We start from the raw sequence: 23,614 nt of genomic DNA on the forward strand, positions 1-23,614 counted from the left end.
TGGGTGCGGGGCGGGCGGCGGAAGGCCCCGGTTACGGCGGCTGAGGGGAGCCAGAGGCGGGCGAGGAGCTGAGAGGGCGCGCGAGGGGCCGGGGCCGCGGCCGCGTGAGGGGAGCGGAGGCGGGCGGGAGGACGGCGCCGGCCCGGGGCGCCTGAGGTGGTGGTGGAGGAGGAGGAGGAAGGAAGGGGGGGGGGTGGGGAGCGAGCACGGCGCCGCCGGGCTGCGTGAGGGGGGGGAGCGGAGCCGGTGGCCGGGAGCAGGAAACGCCGCGGGCGGCGCTGAGGCCTGGAGCGGAGGGGAGCTGCCGTCGGGAGGCCCGGCGCGGTGAGGAGCGGGGGGACGGCCCCGGGACGCGGCAGGTGAGGATCCGCTGAGTCACCTGCCCGCGCCGCTGTCCCGGGACAGGGCCTGGGCCGCGCTGCCCCCGCTGGGGGGCCGCTGCTCGGGTGTCCCGGGTGCTTCTGTGCCTCTTCCCCGGGATCTTCGTGGCGTTAACGCCGCTGGGCCGTGGGGCAGGGCTGGGCTGGGCTCTGGGAGCACGGTAAACGTTGTAGGGGGTGCAGCTACAGATGGGGGGGTGGTGTGTTTATTCGGTGCGTCTAAGTGCTTAAAATAATCGTGAACTGGAAGAAAAGCGTGCCCGCTAGAAGCGTGTGTCTCAGCCTGATGGTTTGTTTGGTTTAATTAGGTCCATGGTCAAAGGCTTGGAAGTAGCCATGGATAAAAAAGGAGGCACAACGGAAGCTGAAAATGGTGATGCTTTCCTGGAGTTGAACAGAACTGTGACAAAATACCCTCATCGTTACACAAAAGTAAGCTGTTTCTCTTTTTCTTCTAAGAGATGTACACGGAGCTGTTGGCCTCAGAAGTAAAGGGGGAGTAGAGGTTTCTGTGAGGTGGGAGCAGTAAGGTGAACTCTAAGAAGCCTTTGCACAGATTAGGATTTGCCAGATAATATAAAATGAGCAACCTGTTAAATGTGATGTAGCTGTACAACCCTGTCCTTGATGTGCTTTTGCTTCCCACCACCTTATTTTAATAGCCAAGCACCTCAGAGCATGTGCTTGGGAGGTTGTGATAGCAGCTGAAGTATGTTGTTCTACAAGCTTTCCTGAGCACTTGCATTTCATAGTCTTAGTTCTACTTTCAGCAGTGTTCCTTTAAGAAGCTGACCAAAATGTTTCCTTAAAGTAGATGCCGCTTCTTGGAACATATAGCACACCAGATCTTATCAGCAGCTTTAGCATGTGTCTGAGATGCTTTTCATAGTCTTAAAGTTGTACATATTTGAGTGTTGGAAGCCTAAGCACCTATGAATCCAACCAGTCCTTAATGCCCTTAATGTTAAAAACTTTAACACAGGTGCTGTAGTTTAGCTGTGATAATTATTGTTTTTCTCCTCATGCATATACTTAAGTAAGTAACTTGCAAATAAAGATGATTTCAGCCCTGAGGAAGTTTGATATTCTGTGGTATTTAAGATTCAAATTTTGTTTGCTGAAGCATGGTTTTAGAAAACTTTTTAATGGTGGTGGACTTCCCTGTTGCTGCAAGCTGTGGGAACAGGTGGTTATTGCTTTGTGTAGAAATCTATTAAGACACATTACAACAAATGGCTTGAAGTGTGGAACAGAATGAAACAGTGTGCTGTTGCTGATTGTGTTATCTTGCTTGAGGAATTCTGAACTGTTGGTGTCCTAGTAGGTCGGTTTTTTTAAGAAAAAAATATCATTGTGACTCTGTTCTGCTGAGATAGCAGGGCTAGCTTATTTTGACTAGACATCAACAATAAGCCAAGTACTTTGGAACAGGCAAAACTTACGTGGGAATAGCATGCCCCTCTAATTCTCTCCCTTTTCTTAGAAAAGGTGTGCATCTTAGCTTTCTAAGATGCGATGTGCAGTATGGTTCTGAACTTTCAGCTAACCCTGAAATGGAGGAGAGGTGGTGTCTTTAAACTTTCGCTGTTGGAAAAATCAGTATCTGTCTTTACTTAGTATTGCTCAACTCTTCCCAAGAGGAGTGCAGCTTCAAATTCTGACTGCTTTTTGGTCTGTATTCAGTTAGTGCTGGTGGTAATCGCACAAAGGAACTGATGCAGTTGCAGATTTAGTAACTGTTAATTTAGTGCCTGTAGTTCTGATCAGGATAAAAGCTGGAGAATTAGTGTCAGAAGGCTCTAATAAAAGTCTCCTTTAGCTATTGGTTTCCAAGGAGTTGCAAATGAAGAAACACTAGAAACCAATCATATTAAAATATGAGTCATATTAAGATACTTTCCTAAGCATAACAACTTAAATACACCTGATCATGTAATCAACATCATAAGCCACTTTCACATGTTCCAATTTCATACCATTTAAGGGTGGGAGGAACACTGCTTCAGGACATGTACTGCTGGTTTGGAGTGGGGACTGAGTTCCTTTAACAATTTATATTAACTTACTACTGGTAGAACAACTGGATCACACCGAATCCTTGTAAACTGCTTGAATAAAACCGTTTAACAGCTAAAAACCCCTTTCTTCCACCTTCTTAAAAGTAGTACTGTGAGAATTAAAAAAAAAAAAAGAAAAAAGCAGAACAGAAGAAACAAAATAAACCATGCTGTGGCAGTGACATTAATTTACTCTTATGAGAAAATGTTATGTATTCCAAGCTCTGTTTCTTCTAGCTCTTTGGAAGCTGTTGCTCCAAGGGTGCACAGCTCATAAATGAAAGCCAAGAAACAATTCAAACACTCTTCACTTCAATAAGAAAGTTGCAATAAATTCTGATTGGAAGTCTTTGGACTCCCTCTCATGGCCAACAAAATAGTAAATTTCCAAGTCTGGTAATGGACAGTGCTGTTAATACTTATGTGATAATGTTACAAGGTTGATGTTCCTTGTACATCAAGGTTTATTTTGGGAGACTGTGGGCAGGAAGGACAGTCTTTTTCTTTAAACATTTGCTGTCCTGGCTGTCTGATCTTGCTAAGAAAAACAGATTTTTTTTTGCTGAAGACTAGTAATGGGTGATGCTGGAGGCAGGGAGGAAATACATGTGCATGTTAAGGTGTTCAACTACCAAGCTGCACCTGGAATATTTCAAGTATCAAATTCACGTAGCTAGTGAACTGATTTTAGTTGCAGAGATAATGATGTGAAAGCTCTTGTTCAAATACTATATTCTCAGGAGAATGGTAGAGAGATTCCCTTCTTCTGTTTGGCTGATGTGTTATCTGCTGTTAGGATCTCTTTATCCTTCCTGCTTCCCACCAATTTTTGTACAGCTCTGAATCAGTTCAGTATAGCCAGGAGTGAGGCAGATTGAAGAAAGGTAATGTAAGGAAGATCAGTAAATTTAATTAGAAATGTGCATCTTTACTGCAACCAAGTTTATAAGTCAAAGAATTGATGATCACACTGTTACAATGCTTTTTAAATGTGGCAAACTGCAGCTAGATAGTAAATTGCTAGCCTACATTAAATAATTAGTAGGAGTGTGCAATAGTAAACTAAGGACTAGATTTGGAAGCTGGTAGAAAGTGGAAAGCTGAAATAATCATTCAGCACCAATTTGGTGTTGGGTAGAGTGGCTGTATGTGATATTTTGGAATTGGGTGATGGTCAGAAATGGCAAGCTTGGCTGGAATTTCCAGATCTACTTCAGCAACTGCTGTTGTGTAATGCGTTTTTTACTACCTGAATCTTAGATGGAACGAAGATTGCTATGTTCAGTGCTGTCTTGAAAACTGTCTTGAAAACTTACTAGCTCCAATATCAATTAAGTTTGTCTTGTAAGCTGAATTAGAGGGAAATGGGGAAGTAAACATGTATGATGTGAGCAGCCTGTCAAGTGTTAATGAGGATTGAACTTGACCTAGTAAGGCTAAGTGCTTCAAATAAGTGTGAATATTAAGAGTTCATGTTCCTTAGATTAAAAGCAGACTTGATTCTTCATGTAATATGGAGTAGACATGGGAGGAAAATGTGAATCACTTGTAGTGGCAGTGCCTAGCAGTACTGTTCTACTGACTTGTCGCTTAAGACTGCTTTTCGGTTTTCAGATTTTCTTCAAAAACTAACTTTTAGAGTCTTTCAGACACGTTCTTTTGGTGCTAAACTACTTATAACTAAGCTTAAGATCTGTTTCTGGAAGTCTTATACTGACTTGTATAAATGCTTTCACAAAAAAATCTAAATACTTGGGTTAACTCTTCGAATGTTTCACCAGTAAAATATTCCTTTGACGTTTGAATCACTCAGATATTTCTTCTGTGTTGATATCTGAGTCAATACTTGTTCTATAAAGTATTAGTGTTATAGCTTAGTCTCATTCTTGATTCCCAAACAGCCATTACATTGTCTCCAGTGTTGTAGGTAGAAGTAATGGGAGGCAGGATCTATAGTTCTGATTAATGGATTACTAAATCCCCTGAAATGGTTTGCTCAGTGGCCACTGGTAAAAGAACTGAATAATAAACTGTCTATTGTCAACTTTCCACTGTAGTATTTAACAGGAAATAAAAACATGTTGAGAATCTTGGGTTGTCAAACTAGATTGAAAGGGCAGTCTGGAACACATATTTTGGGTTACTTGAATCTTGTCTGGGTGAGAATTGGAGCTAACTTCTTCCTTCTTCTAGGAGGAACTGCTGGATATTAAAGAGCGTCCCTACTCTAAGCAAAGACCTTCTTGTCTTTCTGAAAAATATGACAGGTATTTTCTTGATTATATAAAAAACTATAGGCATCTATTCTAAAACAGAAGCTTAAATAGCAAGAAGTTCTTAGCTGAGAAGTTACTGATTTTGATGCAAGTATACTAATGTATTTTCACAAGTACTGATCTAGCAGAAAAAAACTGAATACTTCAGGGGATGTTGTGCTTTGAAAAAATTGTAACAAGATCCAGCAGAAAGTAACTTCACACAATACAAATCTTGCAAGCCTGCAAAATCCATGCTTCAGCATGGTTTTAGTGCTGTCTTCAGTTTTAATAAAAATGCTACTGAGAATATAGATGGATATGTAGCACTAACAGGCTTGTTTCAACAAGCTGATTTGCTTGATGGATTACTCTTCCATGTTGACCATTTGCCCCATCTAAAAATGAAAATGAATGTTCTAGGCTTGAGATTATAAGTTTGATAAACAGCAGGATCTATAATATCAAGTTTTATTGTACAAGTAGGAGAACCTTCAGAATGCCTAAGAACAGAGACACTTGATCTACTTGAGTTATTTTTATCGGTGTACCAGGCAAACTTCACTGATAACTAGTGGGACAACATATGTTGTCCCTTCTATGATCCGACATATACCATATACTTCCTTATGCTTACAAAAATGATCCAGAATACCATATATGAGGTCATAAAGTGTAGTAAGTCAAAGATTTAGAAGCTGGATATGAGAGATGCATCTCATTTGTACCGATTGCTAGTGAGTAAATTCTGGTTTTCAGCAGCAATAGTAATAAGAATTATTACATTACAAGTAGTAGACAATCTTGCAACTTTATTTTCATAGTGATGGTGTCTGGGATCCAGAGAAGTGGCATGCATCTTTATATCCAACTTCAGGAAGAACTTCACCAGTGGAAAGCTTTAAAAAAGATTTGGATTCAGATCGGACTTCTCTTATGCGTAGGATAGTAGGTAAGTGCATTCTTACAGCACGGGACTCCAAATCGAATGTAAGCTCTTGACAAAACCTTTCACTGGGGATGACATAAATGAGGCAGAACAGTCTGAAAATTAATTACATAAAATAAGTATCAAGGAAATCTTGGTTGTTCTCAGTATAACCTTGTTCCCAGTATTCTGGTAACCTATCTAAGATAAGAAACATAGCAGCCAGTTGTTACATCATACTATTCTTGCTATATAGTAGTAACTACACACATAGTTGTGCAATTGCAGGGGGTTACTTCCCAGTTACTTCCCTGTGCTTCAATATTAAGTACTTAGGAGGTCTAGGTGGGAACAAGCATGTACTTCCTACATGACAGAGCAATGATTCCTTAATATACAACTAATGTTCACTTTTTCTGTGGTGTCTGGCTCAATTAGCCTCACAGAAATAAATCACATGTATTTTTTTCAAAAAGTTCTGGGTTAGCAGCCAGATTGTGGGATGGAAGGCTATTCTACTGATAACTAGCTTGTGTTTACCTAGTAGATGGTCTTTGTGTGGTCTTTGATTTGTAGATCCAAGAGAGCGAGTGAAAGAAGATGACTTGGATGTAGTCTTAAGTCCACAAAGGCGAAGCTTTGGAGGTGGCTGTCATGTAACTGCAGCTGTTAGCTCACGTCGATCAGGCAGCCCATTAGAAAAAGAAAATGATGGTGTCCGTGTTATTGGTGGCCGGAGGATTGGCAGTGGAAGAATTATCTCTTCTCGCAACTTTGATAAAGACCACCGGGGTGGTGAAAAAGACATACGTGATTCTAGAGATGCAAGAGACAGAGATCGTGAGAGGGACTACAAAGATAAACGCTTCAGGGTTTGTTTTCTCTTTTCCTGATTACATATTAAATCAGTTTTTGGACACTCCGCACTAAAAACAGAGCCAGATTAACTGCATTACAGTTAAGTGTTCCACACAAATAGGCTATTTCTTCTTAGAAGCACTATTATGGTCCAAAGGATGAGCACTCAGAGCTTCAAAAACTGTTTTCAATCCTTCTGACAGATTAACTGAGGTACATCCAATTCTGTGTATCCTGCAAACCTGATGTGCTAGATTTATTAGATATTATGTAGTCTAATAATTCATGGTTCTTGACCTAGCTGTTGTCAGCAAGCACTGTCCTTAGCTTCAGCACATGGAAGCTTTTCATGATTTAAGCCATTCTTTTTCTGAAAACAAACACAAAACCTTTAGTTAAATTTCTGCTTTATAACACTGAAGCATTAAAATTGAAATGCTTACTGAGCATGTTGAATGCTCATCTTAAAGCATGTAAGGTGGTGCTTGCTTTGGAGGTCAGGGAAGAATGTTATGAAACTGCATTTAATGGTTAATATTCCACTTTAGAGGGAATTTGGTGACAGCAAACGTGTCTTTGGGGAGCGGAGACGGAATGACTCTTATACTGAAGAGGAACCTGAGTGGTTCTCTGCTGGTCCTACAAGTCAGTCTGAAACCATTGAGCTCACAGGCTTTGACGATAAAATTTTGGAGGAAGATCACAAAGGGAGAAAACGTACAAGACGACGCACAGCCTCGCTAAAAGAAGGTAATGGCAAGCTTAACAGAAGCTTTGCTTGTCTGGTAGTATTTCTGGATATAGGGGTGATTCGGTTATACATCCAAGGCAAGTATCAAGAATAATGCAGTTTACCAACCTCTGTCTTAAACTTGTGTAGCTTTTGATCATCCTGAAGCAAAAGACAAGACTTGTGAGTGATCTTTTTGTTAGGAAATAATATTGTATCACTTAAAGGTATCTGCAATCTGAAAGGCAGAGTTGAGAAGCTGGGGGGAAAAAATTGTATGGGTATTGAGTGATATCAGGAGTTCATAAACTACTAATAAGGCTTTGTTCACTTCGGTATTAGTTGGCTGCTAAAGACTTGGTTTAAACTAAGTCAACTCTTTGAGATACTTCAAATATTTTTTTTCTTGTGGCAATACTTGCATTAGGAATGCTGGGCTGGACATACAGCTGTACTGCTGCCAGTTAGATAACTTCAAGCTGAATTTGGAGACTATCTGAAGTTCTTGGTGGTCATTGGACTTCACAAGTCTACTGTTATTGCTGTAGTAAAGCTTGACTGAGGCTAGAGAGATCATTTCTTAATGCTAGAAATTCCACAGGTGGGCAAAATAAACTATTTGGATTTAAACTGTACTACATTTTACTTAAGTGAATACAGAGTTTCACACTAGGTTTGTAGTCATGTTACAGCTCTTGCAGCACCTGTGTGAGCTTGGTAAGCCTTTATATGCACTCTGCTCCTGCTGGTGGATTAGGAGTAATATTTGTCATATCTTCACAATATTAAGGAAGCTCATGTCAAGTACCAGCTTCCAGGGAGACTGGTTTCTGGGGTTTCTAGGAAGAAAGTAGGAGCTGCCAAGGATTTGTCAAGAAAAACAGCTGCAGCTATTAACTTGCTGTGACAGCTATATCTGCTTGCCTGCTGGATGTGACATAACATCTGATCTGTTCTATGTACTTTCCTTAGTTGATCAGGATGGTTAATTACTGGTTCAGTTGTAATCCTCACTTTCATGTTTTGAAGTAGGCAGTCTTAGTTACAGACTAGAAGCTCTGTACCTGAGATCTAGTGGATTGTAGTTACTGTTGTAGTAGACTGCAGCCAGTGTTTTACAGAATTCTTCAGCTGGAAGGGACCTTCAAAAACAGTCTAGTCCAACTGCCTCACAACTTCAGGGCTAACCGAAAGTTAAGCACATTAACAAGAGTGTTATCCAAATGCCATGAACACTAGCAGGTACAGGGCATCAACCACCTCTGTAGGAAGCCTGTTTCAGTGTTTGGCCACCCTCATGGTGAAGAAGTTTTTCTGTAATGTCCAGTCTGAAACTCAGCTTTGTGATTCTTTGTGCTATTCCATGCATCCCGTCATTGGTTACCAGGGCAAAGATCAGCACATTGCTCATTCTTATCAGGAAGAAACCTCATTGCTCTCTATGCCTTATTTCTCAAGATTAGGTGACCCAACTGATATGTAACTGCTGAGGAAGTATCCCATAGGTGGCTAAACTACTTTGGTCCTATGTTTGTAATTCCTAGGCAAATGTATTGCCTGTTAGGCACTCTTCCTACAGGAAATAGTTCAGTGACTCGGCAATTGTTTGATTTTTCTCTTTAAGGGATTGAATGCAATGGTGGAGTGGCAGAAGAAGATGAAGTGCAAACTGTCATTGCCAATGAAACTCCAGCAGATCAAGAAGTTCCTAGGGAAGCTGTCTTACAAGAACCAGCTCCAGGAGAGTTTGACTTCAATGAGTTCTTTAACTTGGATAAAAGTGTTCCTGGCCTGGCTTCGGTGAGTTTTTTTAGCTGGATGTACTTGTGAGAAACAGTTCTGACTTCTGTTGTATTCAGTGGTAGCAAAAACTTCTTGCTTTGAAAGTTGCTTAATGCAGTGTGGAAGTCTAAAATCAACTTCCAAAAACTTAGTTCTGAATCATGAGGGTGTTACTGCCAAACATTATCTTTGAGACAAGCTCCATCTCCAAAGGAAGTGTGTGAGGCAAACAAGCTGATTAGGGGTAACCAAAAGAAAGGAGAAATAAAGACCCAAAATCAGCATCTTAGACAGATTTTCTTTCATCAAAATGAAATGGGTCAATACTACCTTGCCTTTTTTTGCTGTTAAACAAGTGGTGCTCAACACTATTTATTAGAGAAAGCAGATAGTCTGGAAGAGAAAAACTGTTATTCCTGTATATAGCTTAAAGTAAACATGCTGTATGGTGAAAGTGCACTTGTGCCCATGAGCAAACTTTTAACTGGAGTCTCTTGCAAGGGAGGCCAAGTTCTACTTTAACTTAAATTGTAGAATGCACTGCTCTTGAAGCACTTGTAGTGACTAGTGAAGAAGCAAACAGTCCATTATGTGTGGTAGTGACTTCTGATAGACCAGCTCAATTGAGCGCTGGTCAGTGAACTTGGGTCAGCCTGAAGGGAGAAGGTTCTGGCTGCCACTAAGCTGATGGTGCAGGCTCCATTGGCTTGAAGAATGCAACACCTTTAGTCAGAGTGGTTCAGCATGTGAAGTGCAAGCAGGTAGCTCTTAGCTGCTGGCCTTATACCTCACCCCTTGGGGGATACTCCCAAGCAGGGGAGAAGTCTGCACTGCATTCAAGGCACTGTCCTCTGACCGTGCTGGAACTGAATTGAATCATGGTTGCAGAAAGCTCAGCTAATTAAGACTATGACTTGTGTATAGTGATAAGGACTGGTCTTAGTCCCTATCTAGTCATTCGACTTTCAGAATTACTAGGCTGTTATAATTTGCTCTATTTCTTGTGGCAAATGCTCCCTGCTTTTCTCACACAACCACTTTAAAATGTCATAGTTCTACTTAGATGCTCTGCTGTTTCAGTTATACCAAAGACTTTTTCAGATTAAAACTACAGAAGATGTACAATGGGTTTTGCCAACACTAGTTACATAAATGTTACTACTATATTTGGGAAGGAAAAAGCAGTTCAAAGCTTATAAACCCCAAGAGCACAATATAGTTGTCTATAGCAGTTATATCTTGGTTTCACAGTAAAGCTTCTCAAAGATCTTTCTGATCTTGCTTTTGTTATTTTTTCCCCTAATCTAGATGATAGAAGATGTGCTGGGGGAAGGTTCAGTGTCTGCCAGCAGGTTCAGCAGGTGGTTTTCTAATCCTAGTCGTTCTGGAAGTCGGTCAAGTAGCTTGAGATCTACACCACATGAGGAACTGGAGAGGCTGGCAGGTAAGACTATAGGACAATGCAAGGTCAGATATTCTTCTTCCATCTTCCTTCCTATTTCTTTAATAAGAACATGGCAGATAGAGCTTTAGCATAGTGAATTCTCCCACAGTTCAAGCATGTGATTTTCTTTTGGAAGCTCTTAGAGTAAGCAGCTATAAGTTCTTTTTTGTAAATATTCTTGTCATGCTCATGATGACTCTCCAGCTGATCTCGGGCAGGGGATGTAAGGCATAACATCTCATTGACATATTGAACTTGGTTACCAGTGTGTGTTCATCTTGAGACATTGGGTTGGTAAACTGATGTGGCAGTGCTCCTGGTTTTGCTGTTTCAGGTCTAGAGCAAGCCATTCTCTCCCCTGGCCAGAACTCTGGAAACTACTTTGCTCCCATTCCATTGGAAGACCACTCTGAAAACAAAGTGGACATCCTAGAAATGCTACAGAAAGCCAAAGTGGACTTAAAACCTCTTCTTTCAAGTCTTTCAGCCAACAAGGAAAAGCTTAGAGAGAGCAGTAAGTGCCTCTTCAGATATTCTGGAGTTCTTGTTGTGCAGTATCTCAAACCAAGAGGCTTGGTATTCTGGAAGCATCTACTGCTGAGTCCAGAAGTAGGAAGCAGTATACATTTACTGACACCACAGATCACCAAATACTCAGAAAGTCTCAGTTAAGTCACTATCATCGCTAATTCTTTTCATCCTACTCACAGGATGACATCAGGACTCTATCAAACCATGTTACTGGCCAGTTATGATCGTAAGTTATACAAGTCTTGAGCTGAGTTTCCAGCTTTGTCTCTGGCCTTCATGTATTTTATTTCCTATTGGAGACTGGTAATATCAGTTCTGAAACTGGGGTATCTAAACTTTGGTTAATCAAAAACTTGCATTTTAAGTCAGTTTTGCAAGCATCCATAATGGATCAAATCCATTAAGTATCAGGATCTAAAAAGATGAACAATCACTTGAGGGTATCAGTATTTTTAAGTGTGCACTGTAAAATTAAGCTTCTCAAGACTTTTGCTAGTACTTGAACAGCAAGCAGATCACTGATTCAGTGTTCTAGTAAATAAACATAGAGCTAAAACACAGGAACAGATTTGTCTCCATTATGTTAACTTGAATAGAATCGTGGAATTACAGGGAACTTCTTCTGTTAGAATTCACTTCTGCTGGCATTTGCTGTTCTAAAGTGAGTTCAGGGTTGACTTTAAACTTTATTGAAGGGCACCTCCAAGTCAGGGACTTGCATGTTTGAGACTGTAGCATGCATGGTTGGTAAAAAAAAAAAAAAACGCATGTTCTTTTTGAAATCTCAAGGTCTAATTCCATGTTAGTTTCTTTTTTGGCAAGCAGCATGTATTGCCATGTGAAATGGACTGCACAAAATGTAATGCTATTCCATGATTTGTGTGAAGAGACAGGGTATGAAATCATTCAAGAACTGCAAATATTCCTAAGCATCCGTTTTGGGAATAGGAATTGTTTTAATACATGGAAAAGTTTTCCTTAATTTGACTTAAATCAAGCTACAAATCTTTTCTATGTTCTGCTTGGTCTGACTTTCCTACTAAAAACTTCCTAAATTTTGATCCTCACAAAACAAGGATGAAAGAACAGAACTATGGGGAAGCTTCTATTCACTCTCTAAAAGTACCTGTTGTGCATTAAATACTCCCATAAAATGTTCTTCAAGTATTATGGAGTTTCTAGGCCAATTCCTCTCCACCAACATACTTCTCATGTTCCATACTGCATGTCTGAATCATTGTTTCTTTTTTCTCACCATCTTGACCAAATTTCCAGTAAGTCTTGTTTCTTTGGATCAGCATCTGCTACAGCAACCCATAGCATGCTTCTGTCTCTTTTCTCTTAAGGTGTCATACCTTGTGCCAAACAAACTGGTCCATAACACTTGTCTAACCTTGATGTCAGGCATTGATATCAATTTGTATGTATGCATACATAGACAGGATAAGTACTGCTTATTAATACTTGTACCAATTATGCTGTCTTTCTATAATGGCTCTAACTTTGGGGAAAAAGTGTACTTCAAACTTTATGCACACCAAAGTATGTGTGCAACTGATTTTTCCAAAGCATCAAGATTTTTCCAGGTATGTATTCTCTGTACCTGTGATGGCTTCAGGCAGCTTGACATTACTTACATTGTGGCTGTAAGACCATCTGGTTTCCTGAACTATAAGATTAATTCAGAAAGTTGTACTTAATTAGGGCGCTTTCAGATGAATATTCTCTGTTAAAAGGAGATGAAATCCTAATACGCTGTCAAATGTAGTAACTGTATATATCTCACAGGATAAATGAAAGGTAATGAAAACTTAATCAGTTGAAATGTAAATAGATTCTTGGGGTCTTGCATGCCCTGATATGTGCATGACGATACTTCTAATATAAGTATGAGGATGCCTGTCTAAACAGTGGTAAGACATAGTTTGACAGTTGATATGAATATCAGAAAACAAGGCTTCGGCTATTCCCTTGTTTTCAAACAGCTTGTACTCGATGCCTGTGCAAGAACTAAAACTGTTTTTTAAACAGAGCTGTGGTTTAACAGTATTTCTTCTGTATTTCTCAGCACATTCAGGAGTAGTACTTTCAGTGGAAGAAGTTGAAGCTGGGCTTAAAGGCCTGAAAGTTGATCAGGAAGGAAAAATTGCTACTCCGTTTATGGCAGAGCAAGTGGAGGAACCATTGAACATAGCAGGCTCCAGACAGATCAAGAAAGATGGTGATATGACTGCCTTTAACAAACTAGTCAGTAGCATGAAGGCAAGTGGGACTCTACCTTCACAGCCCAAAGTCAATGTAAGTAACAGCTGGTTCTGCTCAACTGTAAATGGATCTGCGCTTAGACACAGGATACAAACTGAAAACCCCTTACATGATGCTTCTGATAATGTGTTGGCTTGATTGGATCCAGTGGCATGGTTTTAAATAGTAACTTTGATTTAGAATGTTGGAGGGGGAAGAAAGCAATGATAACAGAAGTGCTTTGGTCATTTTCCGCAGCCAAAGGAAATTTTCTTCATTTCAGGGTTCACGGGGTTTATTCTGTGTTAATATTCCATGTTAAGTTTCTGAAAGCCCCAGAACTCTTAATCCTATGTGAGAAGTCTAATAATTGGATTCTTGAATGTGGACCAATGCAAATATGTAGTTGCTTATAGACTATAAATGCTTGCCCCCACATAAAAGATTCTGTATGATGAAAAGATTCTCTGCTATAGAGGACTCTTTGATTAGTGTCCAAGACAGGACTCCTATGCTTGAACTCATTCTGCCTGAGTCTTTTTTAATAAAAATGAATCTCTGTAGAAGAGGTACTGTCTACATATAATAGGAATCAGTCTATTCTCTATAGAAGTCTTCATAGAAGACTTGCTAGTGCTGGTTGCCTCTACGCTGGTATTAAAAAGTGTCTGTTAAAATAATTTAGTATAGGTATAATTTACACTTACCTGAAGCTCCGATGTCTTGCTTTAGTGGCTTTTGCTTTAAGACGTATGTCAGTGTACAAACTAATACTCTAAACTGGGTTTTAAAATGTTTAAGAATAAAAATTAAACAGAATACCGAAATTGTTAGTTGGAAGATTAGTATTAAACAGATGATGCTGAGCTTTAGACTGAGATTGCAGCATGAAATTCATCTTGCCACAAGCTGCCTAAACAATATGCTTGACCCAGAAGCTACCAATAGCTGCTTCTGGCACTATAAAATACTTTTTTTCTAACATCTAAGTCTAAAAAGTCTAAAGCATTTTTTTCTGTTGAACTCTATCCAAGGAATTGTTAGCTTCATCCCCTTTTACTGAAAGATAGTGAAGAATGCAGATATCTCACAAGCCAGACTTAAACAACGCACATTGAACTACTTGCATGCAGTCTAGCACTAAGCATTGCCTTGATTAGGGAAGATCAGTGAGCTGGCTCAGCCCTTAACTTTGCTGGCATTTTATTTGGCAGATGAAATGTGTGACCTGTCTCTTTATTTGTATGATGCTTGTCATATCTATAGCTTATAATGTTTTCATTTCCTTAGCAGAGCCTTGACAGCCACTTAATGTCACCTCCAGAGATGCCAGGCCAGCCTCTGTCAAAAAATATTCTACAGGTATTTCTCATTGATATGCTTTTAAGTAGTTTTCCCCAATAAAAAGGTAGTTTGAGATATTGAAGGCAATTACAAGATCAGTAGTCAGACTTCTCTCCCTGTTAGAGGAGTGGCCTGTTCACAGAGCTAAACTGCGACTGAATTTTCGTCTTGTGATGCTATTTCGCACAATTACAACTAGAAAATGAATAACTTGGCTAATGCCTAATTCTAAGGGGAATCCAGAACTTGTCTAGTTGTGTAGGTCAACCTTGTCTGTTTCTAACTTGCTATAAATAGCAAAGCGTATAGTCTAGTAAAATGAACTCTTGTGTAAATTGGTCATATTCTGAACACTCTTTCATTACATATTCTTAGGAACTTCTTGGCCCACCTATTACCAGACCAGCTTCATCAAATGTCTTAAGTGGCCTGATAAGTGGATTGGAACCTGGAGCCTCTTTACTGGGACAAAGAGCACCTTCTCCTCCTATTCCACCTGTGTTTCCAACTCGAGCTGCTTCGGCAGATTACCTGCGTCACAGAATATCTTCACCCATTGGTGAGACTTCTTGCAAAAAAAAATTCTATTTTTTTAAAGACCTGAGTTAGCTTTAAATACTTCACAGAATACTTCACAGAACAAACTTACTGGCAGTTGTTGAGCAACTAGGTCAGTGTCTGCCTATTAAGTAAGATGTTATATTGCACATACACTCATTTGTCTCTTACGTTGAATTTATCTCCAAAAACTTAGAAGTCTCTCAGCTAGACCTTAGTAAATTCTGGTGTGAAGTAATGTGTTATTACTGTATAAGAAACCAATTTCAAGGATGTAGCAGGTCAGTCTGAGAGTTAATTTTTTTTGTAGCAGCTAGTATGGTGCTGTGCTCTAGGTAGGTGACCAAACCAGTGCTGATAATGCACTATTTTAGCTATTGCTGAACAGTCTTAGGCGTCAAGTCCTCCTCTGTTCTCACTCTGCACCCCCAGTGATTAGATGGGAGGTGTGTGTGCAAGAGAATGGGTGGGGAGGCAACCATGCAGATGACACAAACTAACCAGAGATGCTTTGTGGCATATAAAGTAATACTCAGCAATAAAAAGGGGGAGAGTGAATTTAGGAAGGATAGCTGTCTTTTGCTTGGGAAGTGGCTGGGCATTGGTCTACTTGTAGGAGGTAGATGACTGACTACCTTTTGTTTTTGTTCTTTCTGTTCTACTTTTACTTACTAAACAATTTTTCTCTTGACTCACAAGTTTTCATGCCTTTATTCTTTCATTCTTCTCTGCCTTGTGGGGGACTGGGAAGGTGGGGAGGGTGCACAAGTAGCTGGTGTTTAGCTGCCTGCTGGGGTTAATCCACAAGAAGAGACAACTTGGACACTTATCACAAAAGGCTACTACTAACCTCTCTGCTCTTCCTAGTGACAGGGAGGAGACATAGCTCTGCAGATTCTTAAGTGGTAGGCTGAGAATTTTCACAAGGAGTCCTTAATGTAAAAATGGTTAACTTGGGTATATATCTATACTGGGCGTGTGAGGGAGAAGGGGAGAGAATCTGTTAGTCCTTTTGAACGTAACTGAACATTTTTCGTTAGGTTTTGGACAAGGTTCTCAGCAATTGCTTGGTGATCCATTTCCAGGTGTAAGGAAACCCATGAGCCCGGTTGCTGCCCAGGTTAGATTTAAATGCTTTCTGCTTAATGTGTATTCATCTGTTTTTCTTGCATTTTGAAGTCTAGAATAATCTTGTTTCTGCAATATGCAGATATTAATCTGTTACATTTGTTTGTTCTAGTGAACTCTGAGCATGTGGGTGCAGAGTCTTAGTACCATCTCAAAACCTCGTTGCCATTAGACCCATCTTAGAGTACCTTAAGACCTTTTGAAGCATCTATCCTCTGTCAATAAAACAGGGCTGTTGGTGGGCAGTTGTTTTGTGAAGACATACTGGTAAGCCTTTAGAATCTTAAAAGCTTTTCTCAATACATCTCCATTTCAGATGAGTCCCTTGGAAATACAGCAAGCTGCTTTAGAGGGACTAGCATTACCACATGACTTAGCCATACAGGCAGCAAACTTCTATCAGCATGGCTTTGGTAAACCACAAATGGACAAAAGCAGAGATGGCTACAGAAACAGGTGGGTATCCCCAACATGTAAGGGGCACTTTGTCAACTGATCTCGAGTATTTGAACTGATCTCAAGTATTTTCTTTCGTAAGATACTCATACTAGTGTCTCATTTAAGCTTGTATTAGTTCTTAGCAATCCTGCCGTTCATTCTGTGGCAAGAGCAGAATTACCTCTAAACTTCCTATCCTTTCTTTAACAGACAGCAGCGCATGACTAAATCACCAGCACCAGGACATAGAGGGAATGCGTCTTCTCCAGCCCCTACAGCATCCATTACTAGCATGGTCAGTACATAATGTGTAATGATTGTAGGAGAAGCTGTAAAGGTGTCTGCAGTAACTAACTGTAGCAACCATAATCTTTAGAAGGATATAAGGAAAGGTTAATATTCTTATTATCTTAATGGCCACGTGATACAAGAATGGCACTTGATACTTAACTGAATGTCTTCACTTTTGGGAAAATAGCCTTTTCTGACTAGTATGTTATCTAGAACTGAAGAAGCCTCACTGTTACCTTAATCCAGTCTTCTGAAACCAAAGGAAGGTAACTGGGAAAATTACTTATACTTTGGTACCAAAGCTTTCAAAAGATGAGCTGAGAGCTGGGGTGGGTACTGTAGAGAACGCTGGTCTTCAGTACAGGTATGAAATGACTCACCTAAATGTCTGTAGGTTGAAATATTACCTAAGAGCTTCAGGATAGCTTTCAAAAAAAAGCCTCAACCAAAATGTTGCCTCAATGTCTTTAGTGGTATGTGGTGGTATGTTGTTTTGATCTGTTTTCCAATTATTTCATCAAGTGCTTATAACTTAGGGCCAACTTAGGCCATCGGATGCAAGTGCTTAGTTTGTATAACAAATGAGTAGCTTCCATTAAAATTATGTAGTGTTGGTGGGGGGAAAAATGCAAATAAGGTGGTAGTTTTCTATAGATCTGTCATCCCTGAGTTAATACAAATAAGGCATTAGACTTCAGCAAAAATTAGTTGGAGAGTTGATTAAATGATAAAAATAAAGCTATGAAATGAGGTGAAGTTAAGGGTGCATGAAGTAGCCAATTCAAAAGAGCTTTAAGTGGAAAAGATGCTAGAACTGGAGTCCCATGACTAAAAGCGGGGCTTCAGTAATCAGCACGGAATAAGACACGACTTCTTACTCTTTCTGCAGTTGTCTCCTTCCTTTACACCTACCTCAGTGATTCGCAAGATGTATGAGAGCAAGGAGAAGAGCAAAGAGGAGCCAGTTTCTGGGAAATTGAAAGTCAGTGATGGTAAAGATGAAAATCAGAGGCCAAATGAAGGTATTGTAATGGCTTTAAAATAACATGCATGAGATTTGGAATAGAATTCAAGAGCTTCAACACATGCCTGCACTAATTTAAGATGCTTTTGATTTGTGGAGTGGAAATGGGTGTAGAAATGGGCCTATAAAAAGGGTTAGAGCTATGAAGGAGATGTGCTCCACAGGGCAATCTTCTAGCAGTGTTGGGTTTAGATCCATTTTTTCATTTTTTCCTCACTTGTGAGCAGTAGTGACACTAAGAGGCCTGGACCAAAACTGTTTGTTTGCAACTGGTCTTGATGAACAAGCATTAACAATAATACTTCCATCTCTCTCTATACCAGTAATTGAATACAAGCAACTCATAGCCCTCTTGAGACATCTTAACTGAACAATCAGAGCTGAGACCAATTAACCTCTTCTAAATGTAGCAGATTAAGGAAGCATTTTGTCACCCTAACTGATGTAAGTGGCTATAAAAAGGAAATGCTCAATACCAATTGCCTGACCCAGTGAGACTAAGGTTCCCAATTGCCATGACATTGTACTTCAGTACTACCAGCAACAGAGAGGTAGTTCGCAGTTCTTATTAGGACATTAACTTTTTTCTTTTAGCATTCCAGCTATTACTGCTACCTCAACTTGAAGCAGATAGTTCGAAGATATTTTAGGCCTAAGTGGTCTAGATAGTCTGGAAGTAGGTTCTTGAGGCGCTTCAGTGTACAAAATATTACTAAGCAAATGTCAGATGTAGAAGGCTGCTGCTAATCCCCAGACACATGTTTACGCTGAAAAACCACTTAGGGCTGGATGCCTGGCACAACTCCACCTCCAAGTTATAGTCTCATTTGGGGAGGATCCCTTGTACCTCCTGTCTGCTTTGAGACTGCCTCATCCATGCTGCTGGTTCAAAAATCTCAAAGTATGAGGGAGATAAGAATTAAAGGTGGAATTGTTGCTAATTCTGTCATAACTGAAGCTTACAATCAAGGGATTTCTGTGTATTTTTCCTTCTCTATTGCTTTGACATAATTTGGCCAAAACATTCCAGGAGACAGAAGTTTCCTGTTGAAAATGGAAATGTGTACATATAAGTCCAGTCAGTCCTGGAATCTAGCAATCAAATGCAGGTATTAGCTTTAGTTTTCATTAGATCCAGTCTCTAGCTGCGGACTATAATAGTTGTATTCAATTCTAGCTACAGATAACCTACTGTCTAGTTCTGTGGAGAATGCAGATCAAGAAACTTTGCCCACCTTAGGTACCAAACTACCTGCACTGCAACGCTCTGCATGTTCCACACCTCTTACTCAAGCAAATCGTTGCACCAAAGAGCAAGACTACAGGCCTAAATCAACTGGCAGAAAGACTCCTACAATGGCCTCCCCAGTACCAGGAGGCCCTTTCCTCCGTCCTGTTCATCAAGTACCCCTTGTTCCCCATGTTCCAATTGTGCGACCTGCTCATCAACTGCATCCAGGATTGGTCCAGAGAATGCTGGCGCAGGGGGTTCATCCGCAACATCTTCCTATACTGCAAGCAGGTAATTCATATCTTTTTCTTTTAATATGTATCCCTGACTGGACTCAAGTTGTGTTAGGGACAGCACAAATAAACATGGCCAGTAATAAGTAAATATTACTTAAACTCTTAAACAAGTAATAAACTCTAGCCTATCTAAATACATAAATGTTTCACTTCAGGGTCCTTATGCCTCTTAAGTAAGAAGTTTCCTCATTGTTGTTCAATAGGTATGCTTCCTCCTGGAGTGGATCTGTCTCACTTGCAGGGAATATCTGCTCCAATCCTTGGCCAACCTTTTTATCCATTACCAACAGCCAGCCATCACATCTTAAATCCACGCTCTGGGACACCTTTGCAGCTAGCAATGATGCAACAGCAACTACAAAGATCAGGTAAGCTAAAACATAAAACAGGAGTGACTTTTAAAATGCTGAAAAGCCTGTTCCAGTTAGTATACTTGTTGGCCTGTCTCAGTATGCTGGACTAATAGGAGGCTACTTTGATACCTACACAAGAATAGTGATTATGAATATCTAAATTGCCAGAGTAGTTTTGGCCACTGCAGGTTCTCATGCCAGAAGAAAGTCCAAATGAAGCATTCAGTTTCAAGATGTGTTGCTATTGATGGATCTGCGTTTTGCAGCACGTGTGCAGCCTTTCCTTCCTTGCTGGGTGAGAAAGATCACCCACCTACCTCAAGTAAGATGTTCTTTGATACTGGTTTTCCAGTTAACCTACATGATACTGTGCCCAGAACTGGCAGTGTCAGGCAGTTTATGGGAGTACTGATGTGAGAATAAAGACTTGGGGTCTGGATTTCCCAGGTCTAATAGAATGAGTAAAAGTCAGCTTATGTGCTGAATGCTAATATGCATTAGCAGATAGTTTTGCTCTAGGGCAAATCTCAGCATTGGGTGAACTCATTACTCCACCTCAAATAGCTTTACGTTCCACAGGTACTGGAGCACAGGGATCACCTGCTGGTGTGCAAACAACCCCTCAGAACATGCCGTCTCGGACTGGATTATCTCATGGGCACACACAGCTTGACCATCGCCCCAGCCAGAGAAGTGGCTCTCCTATTGGCCTTGCAAAATGGTTTGGTTCGGATGTCTTGCAGCAGCCTCTCCCTTCTATGCCATCCAAAGTCATCAGTGTAGATGAACTGGAATATCGGCAGTGAACAGTGACCACTGGGTGGGACACTTGTGATTCTTTAGACTGGATTAAAAATGTCCATAGTCAGGACTTCACCTCTTTGTTTTTTGGGGCTTTTATTTTTAGCACTCTGTGCAAAATTTCTTTTTGAGAGACTAAAGCACATGGCACCTGTCCTGGTCTCATGTCTGCATCAAGACTAAAGGATCCATTGTGGCTTGAATAGTGAAGCCTGAAGATATTTAGATGCAAGACAAAGCCAGTTTAATTCTGGAAGTGTCTATTTTTTGTTTTTGTATGATATGTGAATGAAGTGCTGATATTCTCTAGTGTAGAGGTAGCAGCTATGGGTTCCTCCTGCAGAAAACTAAATGTATAGACCCTTGTGTACAGACTTATGTATAAAACACTCTTTTGTATATATACACATAGAATAGCTTTTTTGAATCTATACAGCTGTACATAAGAGTAGCTGATAACAGTTGAGCTTTAGTTGTGCCTATGGTTTGGATCTTTCTCCATTGTACATGTGGGACTTTCTTTAAGATTAAAGTTGCATATCCTAAGCGTGAGTGAACAGGATAAAGTTGCTTTGCCTTTTCTTGCTGCTCATCTCCTCTAGGTCTCCCTCAAACACATCCTTTTGTCACGTACTGTGCACTCAGTGTAGCTAGTGTCTAAGTAAAAAGCCCACATCTTGCTGTCTGCGTAACAGAGGTCTGATTCCTTGCGCATATGACTCTTGCCATCACATGAGAGAATTGTTTAGTCTTCAAATGGCCTTGAGGAAGGGACCTGGTACAGTACTGATAAAGCCAGCTCTTCGTGTCTGCCATAAGCAAAGAGACTAGGTGCCTACTGGGCGTAGGTCTTTCAAGAGGGCTGGTGCTGGTCCTTGTTTAGCTGCAGTATTTTCCTTGTTTTAATCTTTCAGACAAGTTACTAAAGGTCATCAAAATGGAGCCTTTGAATCCTCACCCTTCAACTCCTCAGTCATAGCTGTGGTATGTTCTATACTGCCTTCCCTTCTAGGTGTAGAGGGGAGTTCCAAGAACTGTCCCAAGTCTAGTGTGCATCTACTGATGCAATTACTGTGAAACTTGCCTTTGGAGTCTTGTTCTGCGGCTTGAAAGGGGGAGGAAGGGGTAGTTTTGTGATCTTACTGTGTATATTTGGTTTTAAAATACTATGTTCCTTTTAAGCCTGTTTCACTTTCCTGAACAGTTAAATGTTCTCTTCCATCCTTCTACTGCATGGTTCCTCACTTCACTTTCTCACTTGTGTTAAGTCTAGTACTGCTGTCATGTCTTCTATCGAACTTAGGCCATTGTGCTCTTTTAAAAAAGGTGAAAGCAAAACCAGAGTTGTCACAGACTTGCTCTTTCTTAAGTCTCACTGAATGCAAAACCAGCAGCAGGAAAAAAAATCACTTGACTGTATTATAACAATTGCCAGCATGCTGTGGTGGGTTTGGTTCAGTCCAGCAGAGACCATGTTGTACAGAAATAGCAAGCTGCAGTCTCTAATGTGGAATCTGTTGGGGGTCACCCATACTTTCTAGTGGTTGTTCATAAAACAATCTGTAAAACATGCAATCACCAGCTTGTCCTTGTAAGATTGTTTTCATACTTTTTTAACTTGACACTTTCCCAGTAACATTCTGTAAATAAAGTCGATTCTACCAGCTGTCTGTATCATCTGCTATTGAAATTATACTTCCGCTATATTGACTAATGCTGAGCATTGTTCAGGTATGTAAGCTAGAACCTCAGCCTGAGCTGAATCTCCACAAAAAAGCCTCAGCTTCACTAGTTTGGGCTACAGGTGTGTGGATAGGTACCTTACCTCACCAAAGGCACATGCATTGTCAGCTGGAGGGGGGCTGCTGTAACAGGAGTTGAAAGGCTGATCTTGAACAGCCAGGGTCAAGAGTAAGGAATGAAACTCTCAGGTACCAGAACTCAGTGCAAATGCTGAGCTGTGTGCCCCACTAACTAAGCAGTTATTCTAGAATGAGTGAATGAGCTTCCACTGCACTCTCTTCCACTCATGTAACTATTATTCAGCTTGCGTAGGACTACTTACTGGCTCTGCAAAAACTAGGAAGAAAAGTAGAATCAAGACTGAATAGCAACCACTTTTGCAAGGACTTGATCCTTGAAGAGATATCTAAAACTGCTGCACTTATTTCTTCTTAAACATGCAGTGAGATCAGCATGTATTCCTCTGACACTTAAAATGCCCCTTATTTCTGTAGGAGAACATAAGCTAGCAGGTAACATATGGTAAGTTTTCTGTGCCAGAGCTCCACCTTTATTCATTTCTCCTAAAAACACAAAACAATAGAGCCCCTGCTTTAAGAGCAACTTATTATACAACTACATTTAGAGAAGTCAAATAAGCAGGAAATTCTTTTAAGAAAACTTAAAAGCTTCCAGTCCCTAACACAGTAGAATACAGCCCTCAAGTTTATACTAGTGAAAATAAACAACTGAAGAAGTGACTGCTCATGATCAGAACCCAGCATCTTTTCCATAAATGCAGGACTATTAATAGCCTTGAAGTATTCAAACAGGAACAGCTGAGATTCTAGCAACCAGAGCTAGAACTTCATCCTCCAGCCCTGTGTTGCAGGATACAGTTCACCAGCCTGTTTTTCATTTTATGTTCTAATTTCGAACAAAATTCCTGCTGAACTTTTTCCAATTAGGGAGATGTATATGCAGCAGAAAACTCATCACCAGCATCAAAGCTTCCTTGTAACATTTTGCCCTTGTGAAAATGGCTTGAGATCAGCTTCTCATCTCTTAAGTTCTGCTAGCATGGGCCACTGTAATACAAGCTGGCCAGAAACATCACTTTTTCCATGCAATAACTTACTACCATAAAAAACCATATCCTTTTCTGTAGGTTTGACAGAAGTGGCCTGTTTGCTGCTTGCATTATTAATGAAAACAGCAG

At 40.4% G+C, this 23,614-nt stretch overlaps 1 protein-coding gene across 7 annotated transcripts; it reads left to right on the forward strand.

The window, feature by feature from the left end:
- Window positions 1-131: 131 nt before the first annotated feature.
- Window positions 132-22,339, forward strand: EIF4ENIF1 (eukaryotic translation initiation factor 4E nuclear import factor 1). 7 transcript variants are annotated; one of them, XR_010825508.1, is made up of 20 exons: window positions 132-359; window positions 689-812; window positions 4,631-4,704; window positions 5,517-5,644; window positions 6,197-6,492; window positions 7,027-7,228; window positions 8,833-9,008; window positions 10,299-10,434; window positions 10,769-10,948; window positions 13,034-13,263; window positions 14,500-14,571; window positions 14,929-15,112; window positions 16,152-16,231; window positions 16,556-16,695; window positions 16,888-16,972; window positions 17,858-17,990; window positions 19,170-19,514; window positions 19,723-19,887; window positions 20,046-20,194; window positions 20,452-20,592. XR_010825508.1 is itself a non-coding variant. In XM_048063779.2 (19 exons), the coding sequence occupies exons 2-19, from the start codon at window positions 693-695 to the stop codon at window positions 20,676-20,678; spliced, it is 2,973 nt and encodes a 990-aa protein (XP_047919736.1). In that variant the 5' UTR covers window positions 132-359; window positions 689-692; the 3' UTR covers window positions 20,679-22,339. The 7 variants fall into 7 exon arrangements, 5 of the variants coding, with proteins under 5 accessions (XP_047919736.1, XP_047919739.1, XP_047919738.1 ...); XR_010825509.1 differs by having other exon boundaries at window positions 19,810-19,887; XM_048063779.2 differs by lacking the exon at window positions 20,046-20,194 and having other exon boundaries at window positions 20,452-22,339.
- Window positions 22,340-23,614: the final 1,275 nt, after the last annotated feature.

The sequence above is a fragment of the Anser cygnoides genome, chromosome 17, assembly GCF_040182565.1.
Source record: "Anser cygnoides isolate HZ-2024a breed goose chromosome 17, Taihu_goose_T2T_genome, whole genome shotgun sequence".
Classification (NCBI taxonomy): Eukaryota; Metazoa; Chordata; class Aves; order Anseriformes; family Anatidae; genus Anser; species Anser cygnoides.